The sequence below is a fragment of the Oryza brachyantha genome, chromosome 6, assembly GCF_000231095.2.
Source record: "Oryza brachyantha chromosome 6, ObraRS2, whole genome shotgun sequence".
Lineage (NCBI taxonomy): Eukaryota > Viridiplantae > Streptophyta > Magnoliopsida > Poales > Poaceae > Oryza > Oryza brachyantha.
This window is the reverse complement of record NC_023168.2, coordinates 5,219,301-5,237,904: the sequence shown is the minus strand read 5'-3', so window position 1 is coordinate 5,237,904 and position 18,604 is coordinate 5,219,301. Positions and strand designations below refer to the sequence as shown.

Here is an 18,604-nt window from a genome sequence, read left to right as displayed (position 1 = left end):
TAACGGACAAACACTAGATCAACCCAGAATCACTACAATGATATCTCCTTCGTGGCATACAGAGTTCAATTAAAAAATAGTGAACTGACGTTAACCGTTCTCTGACATATGTAAGATGACTCAAGGAGATCCTCTAATGCAATGGCATCCTCTAATATCTGCAAAGTGCCTCAACTATGATTGCAACTCCCTCTCAATTTTCTTATTGTCTTGGCAATATGCAGCTATATCAACTACCATGACTACTTTGACCATTATTACTCCATGATCGGCTACCTTGACAGACACATACAATAAATCAACCTCGACAACTCCAGTCAAAACATCTTTGTTATCACTATCGTACATGACACTATCGCTATGACAGCTAGAAGGAATATAGGAGAGAGATAAGAGATAACACAGAAGGAGATGCATTTACCAAGGTGAAGGACCATCTATCAGATATGCAATTGGTGATGGTGGAACATATAAGAGAAGATGGTGAAAACACAAGATTTTAAATCCAGTCGCAATAATTTGCTTCGCTCCCATTATGACCGAAGGGAATGTTAGAGATAAAATATCTACGGTTAGAGATAACACACTCTAATAGAATATATAGAGATAAAGATAGAATACTAAATGGATAGGATAGAATGTTTGTTTATACTCCAAGCATTTATCCCTTACGTACACTATATACGTACACCCACTAGGGTTAGTGCAATACACAATATATTATATAATTTGTTCCTATTTAATATTTTTTCCATGTGTGTGTATATATGTGTGTGTTACCAAACAAAATCCAGATGATTACTAAGCAAAGAACTTCTCAAATGATACCAGCATGTGGGCGCTTGATTCATCGGTATATTTTGGGTGATCCTTCCAGCCACGCTTTTGTTTTCCACTTTTCCTTCTCGCGCGACATGCATGCATGCATCAAAGCTGACGGCCCAAAAGTCGATCCTAATTTGATCTTCTGGCCAGGTGTTCCTCTTTGCAGATTTACAGCTCTTGTAATCATTGATCTCCGATCCACAAAAGATCGGCCAATTATGCAAATCTCTTGTGTTTCAACGTCTTTTATATACTTTGGCTAGACATGCATGCTGAAAAGAAAACTTCGCTAGACCATTTCATGCCAACTCGATCGTAAGATTTCTTGTATGGAGTATGGGTAGCATTTCAATGGCCTATGAAAATAGGTTAGAATTGCACCTCACTTCACTTGCAAAGGCTTGCAATCCAAGCTAGCACGGGCAATTGATCAGGACCGCCGAGGCACTGAGGCACCAATCATATCTTTAAGCCTCATCGTTTCGCTTATATATTATAAGCAAAAGGGATTATTCAAAATTAAAAAGTAATTTATGAACAAAACTATTGTATATGTATTTTTATCGTTCTAAAAGTAAATACTATAAAATAAAATATGATGAAAAAATCTCAAAATTAACTCTAAAATTAAGTTATAAAATTTAATTTTTTTTACTTATGCTTATACGTTGCTATCAAAACGATGAGGTCGCTTGTCCTTATAAGCTGCTATCAAGGTTGACTCCTGACCACTTCAGACATCTTCTACCTGAACATATTCCGTCATTGACCAAGATTAATTTTCATTACCTGCATTCTCAAAATCCAAATAACAATTTACAGGTACGAATATCTTAACCGGACTCATGTTAGTCGTCCCTACACACACCAACATCAATATTCCAATCTCCAAACCGCATTTCCAACAAAGATTAACACATGATCATGTTCTTTTACCAACTATCCATCACAACTTTACATAAAACATTTAATAAACTTGTTCCAACATTGTGGTTGGAGTATTTAAGATAGAGAAGGGATCGGAGTACCTTCAGGTGCAGCCTACAGACGAGGGTGGGCAGCATAGCCAGTAGCCGCCCCATCTTTTTACTTTTATTTATACTTATAAGCTAAAATTTAAATTTTTAATCTTAAATTTAAAGTTTTTTTTGTGTCTTTTTACCTAAATTTATTTTTCAATGTTGGCTTTTATATCGTGAAGAATACATATATAATTTTTATTTATAAATTATCGACAAACAATCCCCTCCGAGGTACTCGTACGGACGGCAGCGGACCGCGCGCACGAGAGACGACGGCGCATGCATGCATCAGCCTGCGCGCGGCCTGACCGCCATAGGCAGGCTCAGCTCTCTCGTGATGCCGGTGTGAGATGAAAGGCGCGTCTCTCCCTGCGGCCGACTGAGGAGTTGTTTAGATGTGACTAAATTTTTTAATCTCATATCACATTGGATATTTAATACTAATCTAAAACATTAAATATGAACTAATAGAAAAACTAATTTTATAAATAAGAGCTAATCTGTGATACGAATTTTTTAAGCCTAATTAATTCATAATTAGAGTATGTTTACTGTAGCATCACATAGTAATTAGGTGTAATAGATTCGTCTCACGAATTAGTCCAAAATTATGAATGATTTTTATTAATAGCCTAAATTTACTATTTATAATAAATATCTAAACATTCGATAGCACAACCGGGTACCAAACATCCCCCGATTAACGTCAGGTCGATCTGCCGCCGCGACGCGCGCTTCCATGGGCATCATCCAATGGGGGGATGTCCCGAGTAAATTCTGATCGGAGGGCACGGGCACTGCACCACAAATGTGCGCGCCGGTGCCACGTGCACGTGAATATCCCTCCATATATAAATGTTGAACTAACCGACATCTAATAGAAAAAAAATACTCTTTTCATTTTATAATATAATATGTTTGACTTATTTGAACATTTGTCTTATTTAAAAAATTGTAAAAATAACATTTTATTTTGCTTGTGGCTTACTTTATTATCAAAAGAACTCTAATCACGACTTATTATTTCTTATATTTATACTAAATTTTTAAATAAAACGAATAATCAAACGTTACAACCAAAAAGTCAAACATTATATTATGAAATTATAAACGGAGGTAGTACGAGAGAGTACCACATCTTACCGAGACGAACGGTATTAAAATCAACGTAGTGAGTTCTTAAATATTAGGATTGACTATTAAAATCAATGGAGTATTATTCGAGTGCGCGATTGAATAAATAAATATTAGGAAGTTAATAAGTTGATTTTGGGGATTTCTGTAGTTACTGATGAAGAAAGGCTATACGCAAATCAAACTGTTTAGTACGTAATAAGCATTTTCGTAATATAATCGGGTGACCAAAATGGAAGTACATTTTAATCTGTCAAATATACTTCAAAGCCAAGGTAGCGTAGCTCAACTAGAGTTGTATCAAAATTACTTGAAAGCCATCGACTAAGGGCATCACCAATATTTATTATCTACTTTATAAATAAGAGTGGGCCCTGCGTCAGTAGGTATTAATTATTATAGCCATAATGATGAAAGAACAAAACTGAGTAGTAAACTAAACCCCATCATCACTAGCCTGAGAGAGAGGAGAGAAATCATTTATTTATTCGTTATGACAAGACAGTAAGCATATTACTTGATATTAGCTATTTTTTATTCCTTACTACCTACTCTACTCTAGATGTACCTACTCTACTCTAGATGTACATAGTGGATGTCCTAAGTGTAACTTAATTGGTTAGGTTCTATTGATGTAACCTAATGCGTTCTCGCATTAGTTCTAATTGTTTTGTTTAGTGGCAATCAACGTACGTACTCATAGACAGCAAGATGTCAACCTCAAAATATTCCGGTTCAATTCTTTTGTAGGGATGGTGTGTATGCCGTATGCATGTATAATCGTACTGAAATACCCTCTACTAGTAATTCATGAGCAACATTTCATATGCATCGATGCCAAAAAAAAAAAAATCATTTCATAGGCATCATGGGCACTATCACACCGTGCCAGATCGAAAGGGAGTGTCGAATACCAATCATAATGCCATGCACAATACTACGTAGCGATCAAGCAATTCATTATCTGTCAAAACTAGTACAATTTGGATCAATGCGACTGGAACGAAAGGGATGTGAATCACACAACCGACCTGCCAGAATCATGCCAAAACAGTGTCGGAAAGACGAAAAAGCATTGCCGATTTTGCTTCCAAAGGAAGGGATACGGCAAGTGAGATAAATGTTCAGCAAAAGAGACGTCCAAACACCAAATCACCCTTCCTTGAGCTGCAAGCCAGGCTCTTTTACGTGGCAATTTGACATGACAACTACTTCAGCTCAAAGAATTGGCAAAACCACAAAGGGCAGGACGAAAACAATTCAAATTCTGGTGCAAAAGACACTTAAGATATATGTTTTGGCCGGCAAGAAACGCTTAAAAGCACCCTGAAAGCAGATAAAAAGGGCACAGAAAAAATAGCCTCTTGTTGCAAAAGATTACATACGTTTCAAGTAGAAATATCACCAGATCAAACTTGGCAGTGAGAAGGGAACATGCAGGGGCATTCAGGTTAAGTTTTCTGATATTGGCTCAATGAATCAAATATTCAAATGGGAACAAAACTTTGTAATATTCCACAATCTCTCAAGGGCTCCTTGCTGCTATTCAACCTAATCAACCCAACTTATGATGATGTGAACCTGCTATCATTGGCTTTCATTGGTGCCACCAGACTCCAGTCTGATCTGCAGCCAGAGTTCGTTGGTACTTAAAATCCCAAAGTGAGGCTTTCTGTGTAGTGGACATTGTGTTAATCAGTCGAGGCAAAAATCAGCAAGCATCTTGCTTTTCTCAAGTTTTCAAATCTTCTGATATCGCGGAAGGTATACAATGTGTTGTCAGAATATCCTGAGTAGCAGCCTTTGCCGTTTTCGTCTCAAGAACAACCAGCTGTCAAATGATCCATCAGTCAATTAAAAAGTACTTACATGAAGTAGAACAGTGAACAAAAAGGTATAATCTACATGTCTGATACCTGCTCATAGTCCATATCAAATTTTAAGAATTCTTCACTACAAGCTTCCACCATGGTCGCCAAGTGCTTTAAATTTTTTATTGTTTTGCCATTAAAGGCAAGAACCTATAGAGAACAAAAGCAAGAATAATTTAACACGTCAAAAGCAAATGGAAAATGTTGGTTTCACTACTACTATTGAATAGTCTCACGTTTAGCACTAAGAACAATTAAACAACCAATGTAGGTAACTCCTTTCTGAAATTTACTCTCACCAACTTCAAAAGGAAAACTGCTTATTGGCTCTAATTTAGCTGCTATATAATAGCAGCTAGAGACGACAAATTTTGATCAGCATCATTTAATAAAATATGAACTGTGGGTAATGCAATTGATACAGGAGAACACCCTACACTGGTACAGACTACAGAGTGCACAATAAAGTGTGAAAAGAAATCTCAAGCCAACAAAAAGCTTTTGGTAGTGATCACAAAGTTACCTGAATATTGACAATTTCTTCATAACCAATGTTGATGTCTGCTACAAGAACCTACAAGTTCATTTTTTTTTCAAAAACAAGTGTCAAAAGATGAAAAGAAATATTAGAGTAGCTGTCTCATCTATAACATAAAAACACAACACAGAAAGAATTTGAGACCTGTGACACCACCACAAGCTGCTCGTCAGGGGATTGAGCCATTGCATGTAAATGCTTGTCCAGCAACTTGACAGGGGCATCATATTCATACTCTTTTCCATACTGATAAATGAGCATTCTCGTTAGTTCTACATGATCAAAAAGTTCCAGCTTATGATTTTTTAAGTGAAATCCAAAACTGCAGCAATTTGGGTCAAAAAAAAAGGTGAATGTGTTATGCTAGCAGTAATGGGTGAAGGACATGGGTGGTTCCTGAAAAGAAAATTCGAGGAATTTGCAGAGAACTGTTCCACAAAAATAAACTATGCTAACAAAGAATCTTCTGAGAGAAAAGGACCATCTCCCCCTGACCATGTATTGTGACACTGGTTATTGATTATGAACACTAGCTACATGTATTAATCGTTCGAAGTTCAGTAATGACAGGTTACTGTCAACATTTTCAACCAACTTGGGAAAAGCAACTGGCGGTTCAACATAGAACAGACACATTTCAAACATGTCGTTCAGGTGGCAATATTTCTTTCTTTCTACAAGGTTGGTGAAAACAATGTGAACAGTGAAAACAAATATTCATTGACTTTTGTGAACATGTAAGTAAAAGGAAGTCCATGTTTTCACGCACGCTAGAGCACAAACAGAAATAGTAAATCGCTACAATAAAATAAGGTGAGACCTAACATGCAAAGTTCGTGGAAGTCTGTTAACATACATATGCGAGGCTAAGCATGTGCCCCTCCATCTGGATATATAAGGACATCTAGAGTTTGATGTTTGTCCAACAACATAAGGAAATCCCCACCTACTTCCTCATAGCAAACAATCACAACCATCCCTCATTTAATTTCCCCCACGAAATTCCTCATCTCAACCAATCACAACCATCCCTCTCCTCAACCTTAATATCTCCAAATGCCTCCACATGTTCTTATATTTCTGATGGAGAGAGTAGTATGTTTTTTTTATTTCAAAAAGAAAGAGACAAGATAAAGGCGTAAAGTCATAAACAACTATTAAAATCAAGCTTCCAAAATTGCAATAAAATTATACTGAACATCATACAGTAGTAGAATTGGCAAGTGAACCTTCACACAGAAAGATGGAGGACAAGCAAGATGATAACATACCTCGGATCTGAGATATGGAACAGATACAGCCATAAAAACAAAGCCAGCAACAATGTAATATGATGGTGGCTTGCCCTTTATATGAGCTGGAATGAGCCTTTTGTGGGTTGCCAACTTAATGTTAAATTCAAGAACTTTTGAATTCCTCAGAACTTTGACATGGGCCTTCTCACCAGTGTACTTCTGCGAAACAAGGTAGCTGAAGCCAATACGCTCCCCATGTCTGAAAGGAACTGGATAGCCAAGAAAAAAATGTTAAGACGATACTCCCCCTAAGGCATCCTTCAAAGGCTACATTGGAGACAAATCATTTGGAGAACTATTAATGATAGATGAGAAGAACCAAGACAATAAGACATGCAGGATACTATAAAAAATACCGATGCTTTGTGAAAGAGAGTATGGCACGGGATAATAGATTGATTATGGAGAGGCAAAGCTCGAGTACATATATAGGCAAGGATAACCCAGGTGACGGTTTATAGAAATACCAATCAGAGGAGATCCTTGCCTAACATAATCCAACTAACCATCTATCCCTAAGGGAGGAGGTGACCAGGACTAGAGCCAGCTGCGCTTGCCATCCCAAAGCCCTTTGAGCCTGCCGAACCATGCTAACACTTTGTGTTAGTTAACATGTGCACATTGAATAGGGTCGTTTATGATCAGTGCAGATCTCCATTCAATTAGCATCCTTCCAGGACCAAATAATCTAGAGCAGGCACTGGGGACTGGAAGTTGAATCTAAGGCAATAGAGTCTCTCTTGCATGCAACAGTCCCCTTGAATGTATGCCACTAAATAGATACAGGCTAACTGGACATGGCAAACAAGTCCTACAACAAAAATAGCATAAATAAATTCAAACAGTTGTGTAAAGCTATGACTAACCTGTACCATCATTGGCAATGTCAACGCCATCAAAGCTTAGAACAATATCAGAAGATTGCAAGAATTCATATTCTGGAGCAGTTGGCTCAACCCTTCTGATACGGACACCCTTTTGGTCAGATTTCATTCCCATTGCCTTCCGAAGATCAGGATTTTCCATTTTCTGCCATTCTATTGCAAGTATAGGAAAACCTGCAAAAGAATAGAGGGAATAATAAGCAAATTGCAAAGAAAATCATATGATCATATATGTCAAAATTGAAATGTGCATATATCAGATTAAAAGCTATAACCTGAAAGTCCATAATGGAAAAACAGACTAGCCCAAAACATTTTTTAAAAGAAGAAAGGCCCTCTATGCATCAAAATATTAATGATAGGCATCTATAGAAATGCATAACTAAATTATTCAAACCGTTTTTTTCTTGGAGTTTTGCATTATTGTAACTTTATCAAACTTAAAACACATATAATCTATGCATGCAATCAATGAAGGTATGGTGGGTTATTGACATGCCTAACAATATGGAGGATTAGCTTGAAATGTAAGATCTCAACAACAATACCTCTTGATTATTGATAAGGCAAGACGAAGAATAATAATTAACTTTTGTATTTGCACAAAATACAAAGGTAGATGAACATTTGTTAGTCTTAGTTTAGTGATAAAGCTCAAATTATAAGCATCCTCGAAAGATTTTTAATGTACATAGGTGGAGTTGATAGAGATTCCAAACACATGTCATGTCATGAAGAATTAACCCCTCTCATCTATGCAAAATATAAGTACTTAAGCATCTTGCAATCATAATGCCATGGAAGCTGATAAACGGATAACAATATGATCCAATACACCAAGCTTTCCCCTTAAAAATATACAAGTCAATAAGTCATGAAGAACAGTAACATGTAGGGAACTGGTTCATATTAAAAATAACATTAAACATATGCATATGCACCAAATAAACATGTTCCTATGCAACCAGCATCCATTTTCCACTCAAGAACAGCACATATGCCACCCTTAAGTTTAGCTACTAAAGAACTAAATTTCATACACTAACCAGATAGAAAGATTTACCTGTGTACTCCCCAGACTTTTCATAGTCTTGAATGAAGTGATTAATTACTGGGGTGGGTATGACATAGCCTATATTTTCTACATCTTCGTGTTTAAGAGATTGGAAAGCTATGCCCACACACTTGCCCTTATCATTAAAAGCAGGGCCCCCAGAGTTTCCTGAATTTATAGCTGCATCTATCTGTTCACATGAAACAATGTAACCATAATTATGCTCCCACGTTAAGAGATTCGTAGAAAAACAGTGAACATAATCGGTAATTCCACATATAAAGGAAAAAAACTATGCCTATAATATGCAAAATATAGACAATCAAAAGAGTGCAAAGATCTTAATGGAAAAAACCTGCAATCCTAAAAGCTCTGTTGAACCATGAACATATGAAAGTATCTCTATTCTAGATACAACACCACTTGTGACCGAGATAGTGTCTCCTCCAATTGGGTAACCAACAACGGTCACAGCATCTTGAAGTGCAGGCAAAGATCCAAACTCTACAGGCGAAACCCCTTTCCAGAATTCATCATCCTCTACAGTTAACATTGCTGAAATGGAAAGATTATATTAATTACGAAATCACATAAGAAAGGCAGAGAGCTCATTTTGAATCAATTAAACAATAAATTGTCAGGCGACTCTTTGAAATGTAACAATAAATTGCCTGGATACTACAATTTGACTCTTGGCCTTCATTTTTTTTTTTTGGGATCAGAACAACTTCCAACCAATATCTCCAAAATAATGGCCCAAGTAGTCAGGTAGGTTTCTGACAACATAGGAAGACCAAGCATATTATATTGTCTGCAGATATTAACATAAGGTGCTAAAATTAGCAGTAGCTTCTGGATTTGTTTTGCACAAATACTATAACAATTTCGCAATGGTGCATTTAAGTGCAAATGTGCAATGGTGCAACCACAAAGCTCTAGATTAAAGAAAAAAGCAGATGAGATTTAATTGCTCTCTCCAAAGTTGTAGCATTACTTTACCTACTCCCTGGCATTCCCTATCCTGTTAAAACTATCTCAAGGCCTTCTACACAAGCTTGTTATGCACTCTATTCAATCTAGATTGCCACCTATCATCACACTACTCTGTGGTGATGACTAAATCTGTTGAAATGGAATATCACGATATTAAAGCTGATGTACTCTGGTATAACAATGTGAAGATCTGTAAAACAACCAAACTTACTAATCTGCTAATAGTAAATAGCAAGTGTTGCCAGCTAATTTTTGTGTAGTGCACTTCTGCAGTTTCGAATCTATTTCACAGATCATTGTCATTTTATAAAACATTGCAAGGACTCCATTATACGAATGCTAGTGCATAGTCATAACAACCTTGCAACAGCGCGTGCATACATACCAATGTCACATTCAGTTCCAATGGCGAGAACGGTGGCGAGATATTTGGTATCGGATCCTCTCTTCTTAAGCTTGACCTGGGTGTAATGCTCGACGGAGTGGGCGTTGGTAAGCACCCTGCGCCCCCCAATGATGAATCCGCTACTGCTGGAGCTATATTGCCGCTTGCGCTGCCATGGCAGCGAGAAGTTCGGCTCCGTGTGCACGCAGAACACCTTCACCACTGCATCCATCGACGGCATCACCTTTGCCACCTGCTCCCACCGCAACGGCTCCACCACGGGGACCTCCGCCGCCTTGGAGTTGGCCGCCCCCTTCTTCGCGCCGCGGCGCGGGGGTGACGGAGGCGCGTGGGGGGCGGCGTCGGACGGCGGCTCGGGACGGCCCCGCCGAGACTTGCGGCCGCGGCCGCGAGGGGCGGCGAGGGAAGCGGGATCAGGCGAGTCTGAGGCGGAGGCGGAGGCGGAGGCGGAGACCGCCGCGGCGAGGGGAGAGGATGGGTGATGGCCGTCGGAGGAAGCGGCGGCGGCGGCCGGCTGCTTCGGCTTGCGGCCGCGCTTGCGCTTTTGGCCCGAGGAGGGGGCGTGGTTCCCATTTTCGGCGGGGGCGGGGGATGGGGCGGGCGGCGGTTTCGGCTGCCGGCCAGGCCGGCCGCGCTTGCCCTTGGTGGAGGAGGTGGAGGCGTGCTCGTTGTCCATGGCGACGAGCAGCTAGGGTTTCATGGGGGGAGGAGAAAGGTGGGGAGGGAGGGTGCCGAAATGGACTTGGGGCTGGCTCGGTCGATGTATCGTCGGCTTCCGATCCACGCTTTTGCTTTCGCGAATGCGCTTTATCGGTCTACTAGTCGTTTCGCTGGGTTCAGTTTGCATTTCTTAAAAAAACATATTTAAAATATTAAATATAGTTTAATTATAAAACAAATTTTAGATTCCATCTGAAAACCGCTTTTAAGTCTAATTAATCTATCATTAATACATATTGGTTACTATGACACTTATGCTAATCATGTACTAATTAATTTTAAAAGATTTGTCTCACGATTTCCCCATAACTATGTTGTAATGTTCATGTATATTTTATACTTTATTTAGATGTCTAAATATTCGATGTGATGTTTTTAAAAAAAGTTTTTCGAAACTAAACAGGACCTTAGTTTATTTGGTTTTATAAGCAGCAGTTGAGAAAAAAAACATAAGCCATCTGCTCCATTCTTTCCTCGGGTTTCAAGATTCTTCGTAGGTACTATTCTCAAGCCGACGGTGGTGTATTTTTTATGAAAATTTTCTATAGAAAGTTATTTTAAAAATCATATTAATTTATTTTTTAATTTATTTTTTAAAAAAATCATATTTATTACTCCATCCGTTTCACAACGTAAGAATTTCTAGCCTTATCTAAATTTATATAGACGCTAATAAATTTAGACATACATATAAATTATATACATTCATTAAGTGATGAATTTAGTAAGGCTAGAAAGTCATACAATATGTATATGTTAATCTTATAATGTTTTCTGTCGGGTTACATACACACCTACCGAACTTGTTTGTTTGTCAGCTTTTTCATCTATTTTTTTGAGAAAATTCGATCCATAGCACAGGAGAGAAAGCAGTACCAAAAAATAGCACACAACTTTTTTGATTTCGGCAGGAAGCACAGACCACCATTTCTGTAGCATTCATCCATCTAGTGAAGTGTTTTGCTGTTAGTCAGGAGATAGAAAGACCAAATTGCCCTTATTTTATCTGTATAGCACTGGTTGGGCTCGACCCACTCATTTTCTCTTGTGTTGATTTTGCTGCTTGAGCCAAACAAAAAGGGAAAGGCGGCAGTGACAACAATATCACCTTAGAGAATTAAAGTGGAGAATCTCAACTTTGTTGACTGGTTGAAATTGTATGAAGACCGCCACACGCGCGCGCCGAGCCGGCCTGTCCGGGATGCGGCGTCGGCCTAGCCCGGCCAGCCGCTTCGCCCACCCACTGTCTTCCTTTTGCAACGGTTGAGAATTTAAGGAAAGGATATTCGAATCCCCGTGATTGTCTCCCGTAACGTCCGCAGCGATAATTGCACGATGTGATTGCGATCTGATTGCGTGATAATAACGTAACGGAATCAAGGGATACAAGATTTGGTTTCCATATCCTCCTTCTTCCTCCCAAGGTCAGCGGCAAACTCTCCTACATTCTTTTGCTTCTCTCTGGTTCACGAGTTCTTACGTTCCTCCTCTGTTTTCTCTCATCCTGTTCACTTGCGCGCACGAGTGTTCGGGATGAGCAGGCCTCTAGAACCCCATTCGCCAGAGTACCTACACAAGGTAGGCAGGTGCTAAGGTTTTTAGGAGTGCATTCGCACGACCGCTTATTGCACATCCTCGTCATGTCTTTTGATGGCGGCAATGGTGGTGCGCACGACGACAGTGACGGTACGCACAACCACGGCGACAGCATGCACAGCAACGGCTATAACGGGAACGGAAACAACACCAACGGAGACAGTACTATCTCAAACGCTAGCGGAGGGTCATTCTCAGGGTATACCGTTGCTCTCTTGTTCTTTTTGTTCTTGGATTTAACCTGCCTATTAGCAATGGTTCCATTGATAAATGATGATCAAATGATGGTTTATGCTTATTATATATTAAGCATGTTGTTAGTTTCTCTATCACTGTTCATTAAATTATTTCCTATGATTATTATGCATATCTTCTTATTATTTTGGATTAAAATATGTCGAAATGTGATCATATTTTCAACACAAGTAAATCTAGTCAATGCCAGATAAAACAGAAGGAATATGATTTTTAAGCAACTTTCTTGTATTTTTTTTACTAAAAGATATCGTTTTAACTGTTGAGGAGGTGTGCCTGTCACGAACGACATATAGATGTTGGGAAACGATAGATTCGAACACACCCAAAAGAAGCATTGCACGGGCTGCACATGGATGACAACAAGAGCCCTTGGGCCGTGGCCTTTGCATGTGGCCTGTGGACTGCCTGCCAACACGTGTAGCCCATCTGGAAGCTCTGGCCCATGGACGGCCCACACCTCTCTCTACCACCCCGCTAATGGGCCGAATTCGCCATTGGGCCGAGCACGCCGCTGACGCCTCGTCGTCTTCCACATTTTCTCGTCGGTTTCTCTCTCTCCCTCCCTCCGTCCCTCTCTTCGATCGTTCGGTGGTTCTCGCCGCCGCCGGCGTTTGATTCCGACGAACTGATCATGCCAGCCGCCAAGGAGCCGCCGCCGCCGCCGCTGCTTACACAATCCAATCGTGCTCCTGATTGCAGATGGGGATAGGTACTCCGATGCTCGGGTGATCTCCCGTCCGTCGTCGTGGATGGAGATCCACCATCACTCCCCGCCGCCGCGATTCAGGAGGTCCTTTTCTCTTCCGCTCATCCCCATCTTTTTGTCTATGCTTATATTTATAAGCTAAATTTAAATTTTTAATTTTAAATTTGAGGTTGATTTTGAGATTTTTTTCATCGAGGTTTACTTTCTACTATTGGATGAATACGTATATAAATTGTTTGTTCACGAATAATTTTTATCATTTGTCTTTTTCCCATAAAACATCCAAACAATCACCCCTCGCTCGTTCGTACCCTCCTGTGAGCCTTGTCCCTTGCAGTTGCAAGCAACAAAATGTTTTGGTCAAATCTTCTGTAGATGGTTGTGCATGTTCTTCAACCAAGTGTCCAAGTGTTGGATCAAATCATCTGCAGGGAGTTTGTTTGTGAGGAGAAGCACGGTGATAGGAGGGCCATCATCAACTGGGCTCTCCAACCGCATTTCTCTGTCACTTAAGTTGCTGTCGTCCACATTGGTGGCTTGTTCATCCGAAAGATCCATTTTTGAGTGGTGTAGACTGGTGGAGGGTGATGTAGTTAGAATGGGGATTGGTAAGTAGGTTACAATGAACCAAAATCAGTCTAGATGCTAAGCACCTGATGAAGGGTATCTTTATGCAATGCATTCCTAGGTTCCTGTTGACTGTTTTAAGTTTTATTAGCTAAATGCACGTGCGTTGCAACATGTTATTGAAAATAGCAAAATTAAGTTTTGTTGAAAAAATATGTTTAATTGGTTGAAACAAGATTGTATGTGTGTTATATGGTGGTTAAAAAATCCATTGAAAAATATTTCATCTGAAAAAAACTAAAACTAGAACACCATGCTTAGAAAATTGAGTTGAGTTGTACGGTTACACAAGTACAAAAAGCAGATAGAATACTCATGCATGTTCTGCTGATATAATGGCCCACATGACAGTGATGGTGGTGGTGGTAGACTCACTATCACCAGTACTATCTTTTATAGTTGTATAGATATTTCTATCTTTTTAGAGAATTAACTTTGAGTGAAACTTGTGTAGTGTTGTATATCTCCATAGAAAAAAAATTATTGTTTACTTCTTTTATGTCATGGATTTAAGTTTTGCACTAAAAAGGTGCAAAATGTTGTCATGGATTTAAGTTTTGAATGATATAATCATATATATCATTCAAATTGTGTACACCTAATTCCCTTGCTTTTTATTCGCGTAGACAGATAACATAATGCTATTCTTCTTTCCAGGACTTTGGAATAAGATATAAAGCTTGATCTGTAAACATCATCACAGAGGTACATCAGTACTTCAGTACAAATTCTGGTTCTATCCCTCATCTACTTTGCTATGTCAGAACAAACATATTAATGATGTTATTCTGCCTATTATCTAAATTATCACATCTCCTTTAGTTTGTCCTTGACAACTCATAGCTAGTTGTTTTATCTGTGTCAATATTCATTACTCTGTGTGTGTGTTCATGTTGAAGTTAAGAGTCTAGACAGTAGATAGACATGCCAACCTCCTGAAAGTGATCCCTTCCATTTTTTAGTTGGGACATTAAACAATGTGATACTGGCATAACTTCCATCAAGTATATGGCATATGTAAGAGTTAACCACTTAACTGTTATGACTGTGGTCTGTAGTTCTGTACTCTGTACATAATTACATTAGGATGCTAGCTGCAATATCTGAACCTCTTTCAGAATCTTTCTACTAACTTGTATGTTCCCCATCAGGAAAATGGCAATGATTTATTTACTAAATCATCACAATTCTTTATGCGTGCCCTCTAGAGCTGTTCTCAGGTAAACATAATTTATGTGTACAACTAGTGCACCTTTAGCTATCTTTTAGCATTTGACGACCTCAGTTTCATGATGCAATTATTCGTCAGTTAAAATTACCAGATAAGCAAGCATCCGTATAGAAGAAAAGAGAATAGTTGCGACTAAAGATCTCATGCGAGACTATTTTAGTTTCAGCTAGGAACTAGTGATAACATTAATGAACTAAAATCATTGTAAGATGCCAATCTGGGTTCCATCCTTATGTCCCTTAGATTCATTCTGTTATTGTTTTGCAATACATTTGGTATGTGCATTTCAGCAGGGTTTTGATTACATGATTTCGACATTTCACTCGTGTTTTTATATTGGTTGCTTTCATTTTCATGAAAAAGGTTTAATTGTATGTTTCGCACTAACAGACCCCTTGCTGCCACATTGACCTTAACTTGAATAAAATTCTAGGGAGATTCTTTCCATGGTTAATGAGATATTCACCACTTCTACTTAAAGCCTGACTAAGACAACTTTGTTGTTGCTGATGTCTTGGAGGATCTCCTAATGTGGCAGCCACATACCTTATGTCCTGGTCAATTCCCTCGGCAGTTGGTTGACCACAAGCATGTTGTGCATTTTTGAGCAAACGTGGTTCAATTTCTTCCACAAGTAAGAGCCTGAGATAACCCACATTGTTGTTCACTATCTCAATTAACATTGTCCAAGTGAGATGCATGCATAGAAAGTAATGGCTACAGTTTGCAAACGTTTATTATTTCTGTTCACATATATACCCAACATTTTTTAGTACCCGTTCCATCATGTTCTGTGGTTCTTCAAAAAATGTTTAGGACTCCCAAGTTAAATATTGTCACCATGGTCAATCCAATGAACCGTTGCATCCACTGTTTTCAATAAAGCCCCACAGTCAGTTTATATAGCTGAAAATATTGATTACTTACATCGATTGGAACATTGTTAGCACCTCCTTGGTCTTCCTATTGGGGTTTTGTTGAAACTGCATCTCCAAGTACATAATGTTAGTACAACACACTTACCAAACTCCACCAAAAAGTTCCTATTACTGCCTCAATCAGCTTGATTTGGATAACCTGAATTCCAGCTCATTGTGCAACAGCAAAACACGCATTGCACGAAGGGGGGAGGGAGAGAAAGGCCTAGGCACCCTAGGTTTCACAAGTGCATGTGGGTGTAGCTCTTGAGACTGTGCATGAACACCAAGCCTATCCCAGCGAGTTCTTTCTTTCCTTGATCCAAATAATTGCCCCGGGAGAGAGCAAGTCATTCAGTCACTGAAAACTCTTCAGCTTTCATCATCTTCCAGCCTGCAAGAGGGGAAGATCCCCCCCCCCCCCCCACACACACACACAGACACCTTTCCTGATTTGATGGCTGTTGTTTTCTAAGGTGATCTCCCTCTATCTTTCTCTCCTTTTTTTTTTCTCTCCCTGACCACTGTGCCCCCAAACCCCATGTACTGATGCTGGCATCTTTGCTGTTTGGTGAGGAATCCATCAATCAACAGCCTGAGAAGTTAGTCAGAGACCCAATGGTGAGAAGGAGTAGCTAGTCCTGAAGAATGCCCCAATAATTCTCTTCTTTTGCATGTGCACTCCCCTCTGTAAAGATGGATGGAGGTGAGAGCAGAAAAAACTTAGCAGGATCAGTGTAGTGGTTGAGGTGACACTTGTGTCCCCCTGACCATCATCATTTTACAAGGGGAGCACAGATGCCAGTCAGTAGGTGTTGATGTCCATTGCAATGGCAGGCAAGGTCCCCTGGGTGTGTGTGCTGTGCAGTGTGGTTCAGTTGTTGCCTAGGAGGAGAAAGTTGGGAGTAACCTGTCAGGGGCCATGCCCTGAGAGAAAACACACACACACACACACACACACACCTCATTGATTTGATGCTCTTGTTAACTTGCATTGTCCTGTGAGGCTGAGTCACCTCCTCTATTTGTTTCCTTTCTTTAGGTTAGGCAGCAAATGGAACTTTGGAAATTGCCACAAACATTGAGTTCCTTGCTTCTTAAGCCTTCAATTGAGATATATTGCATCGATGATCGAGAGATAAACTTTGTCAAACTACTGATCAATCCGGTACCGGTATCAAATTATATCCCCATATCGATTTGAGCAAAGTTATGTGTTGATCCGAACCCGTTAATCATGGGCAGGGTCGCACCGAGGCCCGACCAATGATCATGTCATGGCTAGCTGCAATGAACTCCTTGGAAAGATACAATGTGAGTTCTGTTTACTACCAACAAGAACTTTTGAAGCTATTTGTGTTGGAGAACTGAGGGCCTATGTTGTTAGATGCCACCATCAAGGATATGGTTGCTCCAAGAACAGCAACTGGGGTATTGTCCTGCATGCCTGCCTGTAGTTGTCATTCAGCTGTCTGCTTACTCCTGAAAGCATCCCCAAATTGCAGCCCAACTGTTGACAAACAATGCAACGAGGCATGCCAATAAAAAGGCTATGATGTAGTGTGAACCACAACTTGCTAACGCATTTGGACTGTGATACAGTCTTAACAGTTCTTCGTTTACGTGTGTTACACCTGCAGTTTTTATCACTCTTCAGCATGATGAGGTTTTGTGGCACCAATTGCTCAGTGTGGGGATGGCTGTGTCAAAAATCTTCAGAGGTTACCTGCTAGCTTGGACCAGGCTTCACCTTGGCATCATCGATCCATACACTACAAGGTACAGCACATCTCTGTGCCAATCATCATCTGATACATATAATACCCTTCTTAGGATTCCTCAGCTTCTCTTATGAGCTTATCCCCTGACAATGATATTAAACTATGATAACAGTATACCACATGCATTCTGAAAGTACACACTTTCGTTTGAGCCAATTTCATTCCCAATGATAGAGATAAAATCAGTTGAGAAAGGGGCTTTCTATCTCATCATTCTTTTTTTTTGCCAAACCTTGACTGGTCAGGAGGAAGCCATAGGTGGCAGTCTTTGAGCATGCACTGCAAAACGCCATACCGTTTGATATGCTCATATCGTTGCTCCGTGTAAAACAAAAGGTGCCACTGTTGCCACAGGGTCCCATTGCTGCATGTACACTTGCATGCTTCTCTACAGGGTTTCTCATAATCTCAATACATGGACTGTATTTTTTTTTCTTCCTGTATTTTCCACATGAGTTACTGTTGTTCACAGCCAAAAGGAAGTTAGTGCTGTACAGTGAACTTTCAAGAGTTAGGCTGTCTTAGTAGCGTCTGCGGTTTTTCGCAGGAATTTCACTAAGTTTACATTTACATGATTTATTTTCCATTCATCATGAAACTTTCAGTGAACTTTTTTTGCCACAAGCATTCTCTTCTCCTTATCCATGCATTTGTTTTCACCATGGTTTTTTTTTTCTGGATCAAGGTTTAACTGGGTAAAAATCAATCTTTCTACTGAAATTTCCAGGCGGTTTTTGGGGGGGGGG

The 18,604-nt window shown here is 39.6% G+C and overlaps 1 protein-coding gene across 1 annotated transcript; it reads right to left on the bottom strand.

Moving 5' to 3' along the window:
• Positions 1-4,232: 4,232 nt before the first annotated feature.
• On the bottom strand, positions 4,233-10,784 carry LOC102703499 (protease Do-like 9). The gene is made up of 9 exons (XM_006655886.3): positions 10,002-10,784; positions 8,979-9,178; positions 8,633-8,813; positions 7,552-7,743; positions 6,662-6,894; positions 5,535-5,636; positions 5,376-5,426; positions 4,898-5,002; positions 4,233-4,812 (listed from the first exon to the last, which is right to left on the bottom strand). The coding sequence occupies exons 1-9, from the start codon at positions 10,696-10,698 to the stop codon at positions 4,714-4,716; spliced, it is 1,860 nt and encodes a 619-aa protein (XP_006655949.2). The 5' UTR covers positions 10,699-10,784; the 3' UTR covers positions 4,233-4,713.
• Positions 10,785-18,604: the final 7,820 nt, after the last annotated feature.

Coding starts and splice junctions, on each gene's coding strand:
- LOC102703499 (XM_006655886.3), bottom strand. CDS start 10,698: ATGGACAACGAGCACGCCTCCACCTCCTCCACCAAGGGCAAGCGCGGC. Junction 8,814..8,978: donor CAGAGCTTTTAGGATTGCAG/GTTTTTTCCATT, acceptor TCATGTGAACAG/ATAGATGCAGCTATAAATTC. Junction 5,427..5,534: donor AGCTTGTGGTGGTGTCACAG/GTCTCAAATTCT, acceptor ATGAACTTGTAG/GTTCTTGTAGCAGACATCAA.